We start from the raw sequence: 11,583 nt of genomic DNA, 5'->3' as shown, positions 1-11,583 counted from the left end.
AACCCCCGGGCGGTGTTTGCCGGCGGACCCGGGTCTTCCCGCCCCGAGGGCGGGAGCCGCTGGGGCCAGAGGGCTCGGGCGGTGGTCGCGGAGGGACGGGCCCTTCCCGGTCTGTGGCGGTCTCGGAGGTGCGGCCCAGGGGTGCGCCGCTGCCGTGGTATTTTCCTGAAGATGGACATTATTTAAGGTTAGGGGAGAAGGAGAAAAAACAATTTCCTAAGCGTGGGTCAGCGTTTTCTTTATCCTGTCAGCTTGACCCGTTTTAATTTCAGAGTATGTTAAGAAAGCTCTCCCTAGAGCTTTTTACCTGTTTCAGTAAACAAGGTGCTCCAGGATGCAGCACGCCAGTCAAAAAACAAACTTACTGTCTGATACCTCGGTGCAGGCAGCAAGCATAACTAGGAGGTTCTTACAAATCTGAGTGAACTGAGTCACAAATGAAAAGGTTTGGCAGGTTTAACAAAGACACTGATGTGTGTCCGCATCCCAATGTGCCTTATGCACATGGCCTCCTTATCTGTTTAGACTGGGGTGGTGGAGAGCTGAAGAGAGCAGGGAAAAGGATTTTTGTGTGGAGGGCTGAGGTGCTCAGGCAGAAGTCTGGGTGAGGCGATGCCCTGCCACCGAGGTGTATTGATCCCTGCCTGGCCATCAGCACCAAAATGGTTACCCAGAAATGCTGAGCTATGAAAGGGATACATCCTGGTTGTTGATTGCTTCAGCTAGAATGGTTTTCTTCAGGTTCAGCACATCTTTCATTTTCAGTAATTTCCCAAGGATTTAAAGGTTTTTTTATCGTTTTCACAAAGATAATTAGTATCCTTTTCAGCCAGATGACATGGGTAGATCAGCAGGTAGAGCGTACATCACAATAGACAGGTATTTCCATAAATTGAACGAAATGTTTTTGATGCGTATATCAAATACGGTCACAGAATCACAGAATGGTCAGGGTTGGAAGGGATGTCTGGAGATCATCTAGTCCAACCCCCCCGCCAGAGCAGGGTCACCTGCAACAGGTTGCACAGGACAGCGTCCAGGTGGGTTTTGAATGTCTCCAGAGTGGGAGACTCCACCACCTCTCTGGGCAGCCTGTTCCAGTGCTCCACTACCCTCAAGGTAACGAAGTTCCTCCTCTGTTAAGATGGAACTTCCTATGTTCAAGTTTATGCCCATTACCCCTCGTCCTATCACTGGGCGCCACTGAAAAAAGACTGCTCCCATCCCCCTGGCATCCTCCCATTAAGTATTTGTAAGTATTAACAAAGCCACTCATCTTTGTATTGTTTTGTATTCTTAGCAGGATGAAGAACAACCCTCTGTTTAGTGATTCTGCATCTTTAAATACACAATACGTCTAGGAGCAGGGTCTGTGTAGAACAGTGTATCATCTAAAAGTGTGAGGGATGCAATCAGCTATTTCTCTGCATAATAAGAGTACCTTGTACCACTGTGTTTCTGGCTTCTGAGGAAAGCAAGTGTCTCTTTCAGCCTCCAGTTAAGGGTCAGCATGCTTGTGAGGTAGAAATTATCATCACCACTTTCAGAAGGAGAAATTGCAACACAGATATTAAGAAGCGGGGTTAATAAATTATGCATTTGGTTCCTCTGGTGGCATGCAGAACTAGAGCTGATGCTTAAGATCCCAAGACAGTACAGAGGGAAAGGAAGGCGTTTTGCAGAGGTGATCAGAACTAGTGTAGGTTACCAGTAGGAAATGTGGGGAGAATGCTTAGAAACACTCCCTACCCCTAAACCTGGTGCAATGTTTCAGGATGGTAGAGGACTATTTCTTTTTAACTGGGATTTATACACCAGAACTTTTTACAGCTGCTCTATAATTGCAGATGAAGCACTTCTGCTTTATGTAACAGACTACCATTTAGTCAGGTATTAGGAAAAGTATCTTCAACTGCAGCCTCAAGTTAAGGGAGTTGAAATCCACGTTGTCTATTTGCCAGGAGAGTATCCTTATAATCAAATTCACAGGCTTTTCCTATTAAGGCTGAGACACAGCACAGCCACAAATTCAAGCTGATTGGGCCAGACAGAGCTCAGTTAAGATGTTAATGTAGAGGAGGGAAGGTCTAGTTTCTGCCCTCAACATCTTTGTACAGTCACAGGATATATTACATATGGTCAATTCACTGGGTATATTACACATGATACACACTTCTGTTTTATGTAAAATTTGTGGAGAGTCATCAGAAGCAAAATTTAAGTGTTGCTTACCAGCAGAAAAGGGATTGTTTGTATCATAGTTTAGAACATCTGTACCTTTCTTTAGCCTAATTACTTCACTGTATCTGGCCAGAGGTCATTTCAGAGAGGAGATCGTAACTCCAGATTCTTGTTTGCTTATTCTCTGCTTTCACCAATGACCACATTTAGTTAATTTATCTTTCTCTTAAATATAATTACTTTTATTCCTCTTTTCACATTAGTAGTGTGGAACATGTTTCATGCTTAAATACGTAATTAAAAAAACTTGACAACTTCCCATGTCACCTAAAATGAAAACTGCGTTTTCAGAGTTTACATTCCAATACTTTGTTTTGTGTTTTTTTCAGGAGCAATGAAATTGTGATGTTAACTTATGGCTTCTTGCGGGTGTTTGTCAGGCATCTTTAATCTAAAGAAAGAACCACAGAGAACTGCATATTTACTAGAGTATTAACACAACAGCAACGCTTTAGAGCTGGCTACTTTACCCTTGCCCTGAACATCCTGCGCAAAGCTTACTGTGATTGATTTTACAGGTAGGTTTTCTATATAATATTAAACTATTTCAGTCTGTTGGGTGGTTGCTCAGGCGGGCCACATGAAGAGACCCAGACAATGTTGTTTTGTTTGACACAGAGTTTTACTAGGTTTTATAAATCAACCTTTCATTTTCAGAAGTGCATGTGGAGAATTTTAGGGCTATCACTACTGTTTGACAGAACACGTGATTTCTGGTACCATAGTCTAAGACCCATTTCATCCTGTTTTCAGATACAGGACTCTGACAGTTATTTCACTGTGTGGCTAAGACCTTGGTCTTGCATATAAATGTATTAGTAAAGCAGTTGCAGCACCAGGGCTTAAATTCGTTAGCATTCCACTTTGTTTTCCATTGTAATTTGTACCATAAAATGTTCCCTCCTTCTGGATGCTCTGTCTAGGTTGAAATCATTTAAATGCACCAAAACCAGGAAGTAGTTATGCCAGTTGTGCTTTTGTGGAGTTTTGCTGTTAAGAAGACCTTAACGTTTGCTAAATGAATTGGAATTTTTATGTATATTTCCTCAAACATTTACTATTTAGGTTAGTTCCCTTTGATGTATTTATTCTGTAACTAGTGACTGCATAGAACATGCAGATTGTTCAAGAAGCACGAGCTGCGGCGTACAAGTTGTTTTCTCTGTAGCTGTATGCTGTAACCAGTAGTCTTTGGGGTCAGCCTGCATGCTCTCCTGATCATGGGATTTTTGCATTCTTGGCTGGAGTTGGTTAGTTGAAGTAAGTTGAAACAGCACATACCCTATCAGTGTAGGTAACTCTAAAAGAAAATAGACAACATGGGGTTTACTGCTTTTAGGATGAAGAGAGAAACCCCCAGCTTTTCCTCTTGCAGTATGGCTAGCTTAATTAATAGTCATTTATTCCTAAAACGTTGACAGGTCAAATTTTCCTGTCCAGCTACTTAGACTCTGTTTTTGCTAGGTGAGGGTCAGTTAAATTCAACTCATGCTGAATTGAACTGTATGGTTGGGCAAGGCAATGAAAGAAGTATTTACAAAAGTGTGGTGCCTGAAAAAGACCTCCTCTGGAGTACCAGGGGCAGGTTTTGATTCTGAGTGACCTGTGGAGACCTTGGAAGGAGCTGCCAGTCATTGTTACAAACTGTTAGCTAAGCCTGGGTAAGCCTGCATTTATTGCTGGATGTTCACTAAAAAAAACTTGGATAGAGTCCTAGGCCTTTATGTTGAATGGGGTAAAATTAATTAACTGCAAGTTTCCAGACCAGTGGCTAAGAAAAGAGGTCGTTTATGATATTTATGGTATTCCCTAGAGTAGAAGCTGGAAGGAATGCAACTGTAATCTACCATTTCTGACCTGCACCCTCAATTGGGCAGTTTATATTTCAGCACTCTGCCTCAAGGAAGGCTCAGCACATTGTTACAGTTTTAGGCCTTGGTTTATCTGGTGTTAGGTTTGGGCTTTTTTTTTTTTTTTTCCCCCTCATGGGAGAGAGAATGGTTAGGTTGAAACGCTTTTCTTGCTCTCCAGCAGAATTTGTCTTTTTGATTCATGGTACCTCAAGTTTGTACAGCAGTTTGTTTATGTCAGGATGGGGAAGTACACTTTGTTTTTTAAAAGATTTGATTTTAAAGAGTTCATATTTTGTCCTTGTTCTCACTTGTAGACAATGCTCCTGCTCTCAGAGACTGGGCATAGCTGTATCCCACTGGCCATCTAATGATATTAGTGATGGTATTTCTGACTTGACTTTGTTTTGCCTGTGGAGTAATCATGGCATCAGCAGGTGTCTGAGAATAAGCACTGAGCCTGCCAATCTTTAATCTTAAATTTCCCAGAGACATAAGCCATTAGCTACATGCAGGGCCTCCTCTACGTGAAAACTGTGGTGCTCCCCCTACCAGTGATTTATCTATGGATCTTTTGTGTGTGTTTCATGCAGTAGAAATCCTTTATGTTCCATCAATGGTTGTGTTCCCCAGAAGAGAATAAATTCCTTAAAGTATTTCCTGAAAATAGAGACATAATAAATGATATCAAATGTTATAAATACTCTGTATATGGAAGTTGGAGAATATTTGTGAAATTGAATTTACTAAACAGAGACCAATCAGCCTTCAAAGAATGTATTCCTCTGTCTCTACCAGCATAGCATACTGAACCTCCTGGGCAATTGCAGCCAGTTTGGCAGAGAGGAAAAAGTAAAAAATCTAGTAAATTGCTATACATTTTTTTAAGCACACATCTCTGGATATAAGAGGAAGAACCTTTTAATGGTCTGAGGGGAATTATGCAGCATAACCAGAATCCTTATTAGGCAGGAGAGAAGCCACATAGAGCTCAACCCATAGCATAACTCCATAGGAAACCAGGTTTCATTTTTTCTATTCCTGATTGAACAGCTTGCTTGCTTGCTCTTTTCAGTAATCTCCCACCTCCTACTTATTCAAAAGGAAAATAGTGTGCTTGAAACTGCATGACATTTTGTATAGTATTCTTATATTTTTAGTAGAAATAGCAAGAAGCATTCACTCTGAAAAAAAAATCCAGCTTGGTTTGTTATGGGATGATAAAAATAAATTTACTATGTTAATCTGTTATTTTGACATAGATACTCACCTGCAAATTTCAAATTTCAACTGAATTGTGCTGCGTGCTAGATGTCAATGGAATAACCTGTAATTGAGGAAGAACTTCATTGCAATAGAGAATAAATTTGATCAGATTGCTAAATTTTTCAATTGCTGTTTTTTAAGGTGTAACAATTTTGTCAAGAAAATGTCATTCTTGTGATTGTTCGTTTACCTAGGCAGGAACATAAGTGAATTTCTATACTAGTTTGAGTGACAGTTGGCAGAGTGCTTAGTACAAGCTGCTATACTGGAACAAGTGCATCAAGCAGTAATTCCTGTAAGACAGTTCAATCAGAGAAACCATAGGATAAAGTGAAAACAAAAATCTCAGGAAAGTGAAGCAAATTATCTCCCACTGGGGCCTAATCTCCCTAAATGAAGAAAAAAAACCAACCCCAACCCCAAAGTTAACAGGCATGAATAGTTAAGAGAATATAAAGAAAAGCTAAGACAATCTGACAAGCTGTAGATATATATGTATTTAGAAGAATGTAGTTTTCAGATTTATTTTTGTCAGAGATGCTCCTTTTTTGCTTAACAGCTTTTATGCATAAAGGATGCAATGGTAAACCCTGCAGTATACCGAGGACAAGTGTAAAGATGGTCCAGGAAGGCCTTCATGTTTCTTTGGCATCCACACAGAAGAGGGCAAATAGGGAGTGATCATGTAGGCTGTTAGGAGTTGCTGAATCTGGTAGCTTGAGAGAGGAAAGGCTGCTCCAGCTCCATGTTCCCTCATTCACCTAGTAATGAGACTGAGCACGTGCTCCCAATAGGCACACACCCCCACACAGTATGCGTATGTCCATACACAGATGATTTGCCATGCAGATCAATGCCAACAGAAAACAGAGAGTAAACAGTAGCAATGGATTCATCCTGTTCTCTTCTCTGGCTGATCAGGGTGAAAGCACTTTAGTAGAAAATATACATACCTATATATATACATACATACATACAATATGGAACCATCCAGAAGCTGGCCTTAGACTCTCAGTCTATCCAGTAGCTGGCTCCTGGATTTCCTGCTCATCTCAGTTGCTGGAAGCTGGGTGTACAAGTCCCTGAGGCTTGCTGTTACTCAGACCCTCTTGTGTACACGCACACACACTCGTGCATGCACAGACAGACACATTATGGATCCTTCAGGAATTTGTGATAGACATTCAGCCTATCCAGTAGCTGCCTGCAGATTCTTCTGCCTCCAGTTGCATTGTGCACAGGCACATAAATGCAAACGAGTCTCTCAGTGGACCCCCAGATTTCACAGTCTCTTCAGGAGCTGGCTTGGACTACCAGATTCCTCCAGTAGCCCACTTTCAGCCCCTCTGGTCTTCGTAGTGTCTGGCCCAGATTTGTGGCTGCTTTGATACCCACCTCCCAAGCCTCTTTATCCTACTTGCATGGTAATCCAGCTTCAGTTAATGATCATACACTGACACGCACACCCACAGAAGATGCACACACTCTGCTCTCTGACGTTGCTGGTTCCCCAGACACACAGGTCACTATGACCTGTGCTCCTTACTACAGTTACTGGCACTTAGACTTCCATATGCTCTGATCTCTCCTATCGCTTGCACCCTAGGCATGGTGGCCCTTACGACTTATGGTACCCTCCCCAGTTGCTGGCACTTAGACCCCTCACTCCCTCCAGTCTCTCCAGTTGCTTCTATGACCTGTGGTCTGACTCCAGTTGCTAGCACTTAGACCTTAGGCACACAATGGCATACAGAATAGAGAGTCCCCTCACCTAAGAAAATACTTCAAAGTGGACCATGGTAAGACGATGAGACAGGTAAGAGTGATGATCAAGCAACCTGTCTACATAAAACTGGCCTCTTTTATCCCTCTAGTTTTCCATGCTTGTTTCTCCCCAAACCACTTTGATCCCTCCTTTTCCCGACCTTTGGTTCATCCCCTGAACATCCCATAAGTCTGGTACAATCTCAAAATACTCCTCCCTTACATCCCATAGTGAGTCCCATACCTCTGCAGGCAGGAATCTCCCTCAGTCTATAAGGTGTTCTGGAGAGGTTTTTCCACTGACCCATCTTGAGGGGTTCCACGCCCTGGCTGTGGGCTGATCCCTCCTCCTGTGATGGCTCTGGAGAAGCTGAGGCAAGTGCCTCTGCTGAGGTTATTTGGGCTCCCCTGCCTGCCACCGTGCCTCTGTGCTCCTTTGTGTGTGTGGAGACAAGCCTTCAATCACAACTGAACAGATGAGGTGAGCAGACAAGGGGTTTTTTTTCTGCCCTCACAAAGCATTCCAGGAGGTGATACCTCTTGCTGGGTAAAATGACTTCAGTCTTTCATAAATGAGCAAAAGGATCCAATGTTCTGCCCCACTGGCCGGATCTGCAGGTAGCACAATTCTTCACTGCCTGTCATTCAGGTTTGGCTGCAAAACTATACCAAGCCTGTTGTGACTCTGCATATTTACGATGAATTGCGTTGTTTCCCCCCACATCTGTCGCTTTATTGCTAGCTATTCTCTATCGTGAAGTACTTCTGTAACTCTTGCCATTCAGCTTTTGCTTTCTTCTATCCTGAATAATTTAGCATCTGCAGCAAGCCTTGTCACTTTACTGTCCACTCTTCTCGATACAATTTGTGATCAAGTTGAATAAAGTAGCCCTTAGTGTAGATCCAGATGGACATCTGGTGATGAACTTCATCATTGTGAAAAACGTCCATTTACCCCTACATTTTCTGTCTTGTGTTTTACGCAATTATTTATCCATAATAAGGTTATTCCATGGCAGTTTGGCTCTTCAAAAACCTCAGGTGAGTGACCTTTTCAAAGGCCTTTTGGAAACCCAAGTGGCCTTTGTCGTTCGGATTATCTATTACCATATGCCCCATCAAAATCGAGGAGATCTGTGAAAGGTTTCTTGTCAGGACCAGACACCACATTCTTGTAGTAAGTCTCCAGACATGGGCATGTCACTAGCTTGATTCTTGCTGGCAATGAGAAAAAGCAAATTATACACCTGGCCCCTCAGCTTCAAGAATTTAATTTCTCAGACACTTAGTGTCCCATTTGTTTTTAAATTAGTTGTTAGTTTCAAAAGGTATTACGTCTGAAGAAATGGAGAGACAGCATAACTACAAAATCTAATTTCTATAAAATGGGAGGTTTCTGATTTTTCCAGCCTTACTCACACTAGTGATACCTTGAAATTATTTCAGTTAGATTTTGCTACCCAGTAAGATGCTAATCAGCATAAATGAAGTTGGCAGAAAGATCCGTAAATTGTTTTCTTGTTCTTTTGTATATTGGGTTTGGGTTAAAGCTTTTGATAATTCAGTGTCGGCAGAGACCGTTACGCACATCTACTTGTATCTGTGTTATAACACATGCCATGAAATATTACCCACTTACTCTGTGTGAAGCCTAATACATTGTGGTTGTTTGAGGGTTTATCTTTTAAAAAGCTATCCACGCAGGATGCTGAGGAATCTACCAACACATTTCAACAAAATATTCAAGTGCTTAATAACCTGCATTAAAAATTGCATTTTTCTTCCTGTTTAGATTTTTCTAACTTTGTTTTTCAAGCAGTGAAACTTGTTGTCTTTGCCTGTTTAATTAAAGAAACTGGATGCTGTTCTACCCCTGTGATATTATGTGTGCTTACATTTGTGTCAATATCAAAGAAATGCCTGTATGTTTGTCTTGTTACATCTTCCGCCTCACCCTAGTTGTTAGTTTAAGGGAGATCCTTTACCCCTGCTCTTGTTATAAGAGCAAACACATTTTCCCAAGAAAATTCAGTCACTGGTAGTTACTTTTCTATTCCCTCTTTTTCTAGCAAGAAAATAACACAGGAAAGAAGTTCTGCTTGCTAAATAAATTCCTCTTAGTGCCACCTGTGGTTTTGCCCGGCCACAATGAGGAAAGTCACAGAGAGTAAACAAACAGTCTCTCCTGTGCTAAAATCTATACAAACTCTGGCAGGGCTGTCAATCAGTTCTTGCCTGATGTGAAAAACAAAACCCTATTTCACCATTGGCAGTTAATGGTATTGAAACTGCTGAATAGCCAATTCAGCTCAATATTACTGGGGAAAAAAAGTAACTTGAGCAATCAGATGGATGAAATTCATTTTTTAAATGATAAAACCGTCTTCATAGTTACCATTTGCTTTTGTTACTATTTTTTATCATGTGTTTTCTAGCTTAGCTGCATTTGTCATGTTACTGGTAATGTAGTTATGTTTAATTTCTCCTATAAACCCTTGTAGAGGGCTATGTATAATTCTGTTTCTGTCATTAGAAATTCTGATTCATGAGTTTAGATTGTTGTTCTGAAGTCTTGGTTGCTAGGAACAGTGGTTTGCCTCCTTGCCAGGAATTGAGGATTTGTTTTCTTCCCAGAAGAAAAGCTTGTTATTTACTTGTTCGTAAGACGTGCTTTGTCTGCATGATGGATATTTGGATCCATTTGTAGTTTAGATGTTTTTCAAGTAAAAATCCTTTGTGAGTGAAGCAAGTGGATCAACACTAAGTGGGTAGAAATATCATAGCAAGGCAATACATTTAAGATTTAAAATTTGATAAAGGATGCATCCCTGCCTTATGACCTTGTGTCAGAGATTCGCCATCATCCTGCAAGAACTTAGGTTTGTATTCAGTCCTGACAGTTGTCGCAACAGGTCCTTGGACCAGCAATGTCATGGACTGTTCCTTGGGGGTGGTGGAAGGCTCCTTCCTTCCAGTTTCATTTGAAATATCTACTTCTGCACTGAGAAATTTTTCCCCTTTTAGTATTATTTCTATTGCATGGCGGGGGGGGGGGACGGGGGACGGACGACGGACCTAAATCTGTGTTAACCTGGAATTAAATTTAATTGTCGGAAACTGTTTGGAAAGTAACATCTGAAGATCACCTGAGCAGTCTGGTGTCAAAAGGAGAGCTGACTGCTCCGACTTGTTAAGATAATGGGAGATGATGTGACAAAAGTAATTTTTTAATTAGGGAAACCATGAAAGGAAGAAAACATGGGGGTGGGGGGAAACAGTTAAGGCTCAGGAAGATGCTCTCTTTTCCCTTAGTCATAAGTCTACTGACCCACACTCTTAATGGTTATATTATTTACCTGGAACGTGCAGTAGACTAGTGCCGTGCTGAAAGAATAGCAAGAACTGTTCACTCTGTGCTCTTGTCCTGAGGGCAGGGCCTTTATAGGTAGGTTGGTTGATTGGAAGGATATAGCCCTGGATAGCTTTGTTGTGGCTTTGCTTCCCCCTTTTTGAGTGAAAGTGGAACACTTTCCCCTCTTGGAACTGAGTTAAAGGAGCTCAGACTGGGTTGGGGCTTTTTGCCTCTTCCTCATCCTACCATGAATTTGGTTGCCCTGTGACAAAGTGAGGAGTTCAGTCTCTGCTTTATGCACTGTCAGGACCCTGCCTCAGCCCATATCCGTTCCCACAAAGCCCCACTGCACCCTGATAAGTGCAAATTTACCCCAGTCTTAATTACAATGTTGCAGTCAATGCCGTTTTCGTGTTATCTTTCTTATGTTGCTGGAGTCTTGAGTTTGGGCAGTCCTGTTCTTTTCCACCTTTATTGGGAAGAAACAAGTAAGTAAGGATGATGGGACTAAGAGACAGAAACAAATTGAATTAAAGAGGGTAGTTGGACGTAGTGAGAATTATCCTCATGCATTTAAAATATAAATGTTATTCTATAGATACTTTTTGTTCCTGTTATTTGATTTAAAATCCTTCCTGTTTTACATTAGGTAATTACAATTAAAAAGCCAGTCATTACCATATATTATATGTAACATAACTAGTTAAAGTTTTGGAAACAGCTCTGTCAGGCTCAGCTGGCTGTTTGCTAATGTTTTAGAGAGCAGCCTGTATGAGTGTACATCAAGAGAACCTATGTGACAGCCAAAAGCTCCCATGGAGATTTAAAAGCAAAATTTCGATACCATGATACATTTTGGAAGTTTCTCTGTTAATCTCAGTGTCCTGACCAGAATGTGGTTTTGCTTATTTATGTTCTGTTTCTTTCAAATTCCCTACTATGGTTTGTATTTGACTGTTACAGCACTTGGCACTGCCCGTCCTAATCTATTTTGGTTGTGATGTAGCAATTCGCATAGCACAACATTTTCCTCCGGAGGTGTAAACAGCATTTCACTGTGTAAGTTGGCAGAAGGGAGGACAGTTATTCCCATGGTATGCATACAGCCCA

General features: G+C 41.4%; 1 protein-coding gene across 1 annotated transcript in view; it reads right to left on the bottom strand.

The window, feature by feature from the left end:
* The window catches only part of NTPCR (nucleoside-triphosphatase, cancer-related), an 11,864-nt gene extending 11,468 nt beyond the window's left edge, over positions 1-396 (bottom strand). Inside the window, exons 1-2 of the mRNA XM_009891163.1 lie at positions 366-396; positions 4-165 (exon numbers count right to left, since the gene is read on the bottom strand). Of these exons, the coding sequence (XP_009889465.1) occupies positions 4-165; positions 366-396 (193 nt within the window). The remainder of the gene's footprint in view (positions 1-3; positions 166-365) is intronic.
* Positions 397-11,583: the final 11,187 nt, after the last annotated feature.

The sequence above is a fragment of the Charadrius vociferus genome, unplaced genomic scaffold, assembly GCF_000708025.1.
Source record: "Charadrius vociferus isolate BGI_N301 unplaced genomic scaffold, ASM70802v2 scaffold78, whole genome shotgun sequence".
In the NCBI taxonomy this organism is placed as follows: Eukaryota; Metazoa; Chordata; class Aves; order Charadriiformes; family Charadriidae; genus Charadrius; species Charadrius vociferus.
The sequence above is the reverse complement of the archived record's forward strand: the minus strand, read 5'-3'. Positions and strand labels throughout refer to the sequence as shown.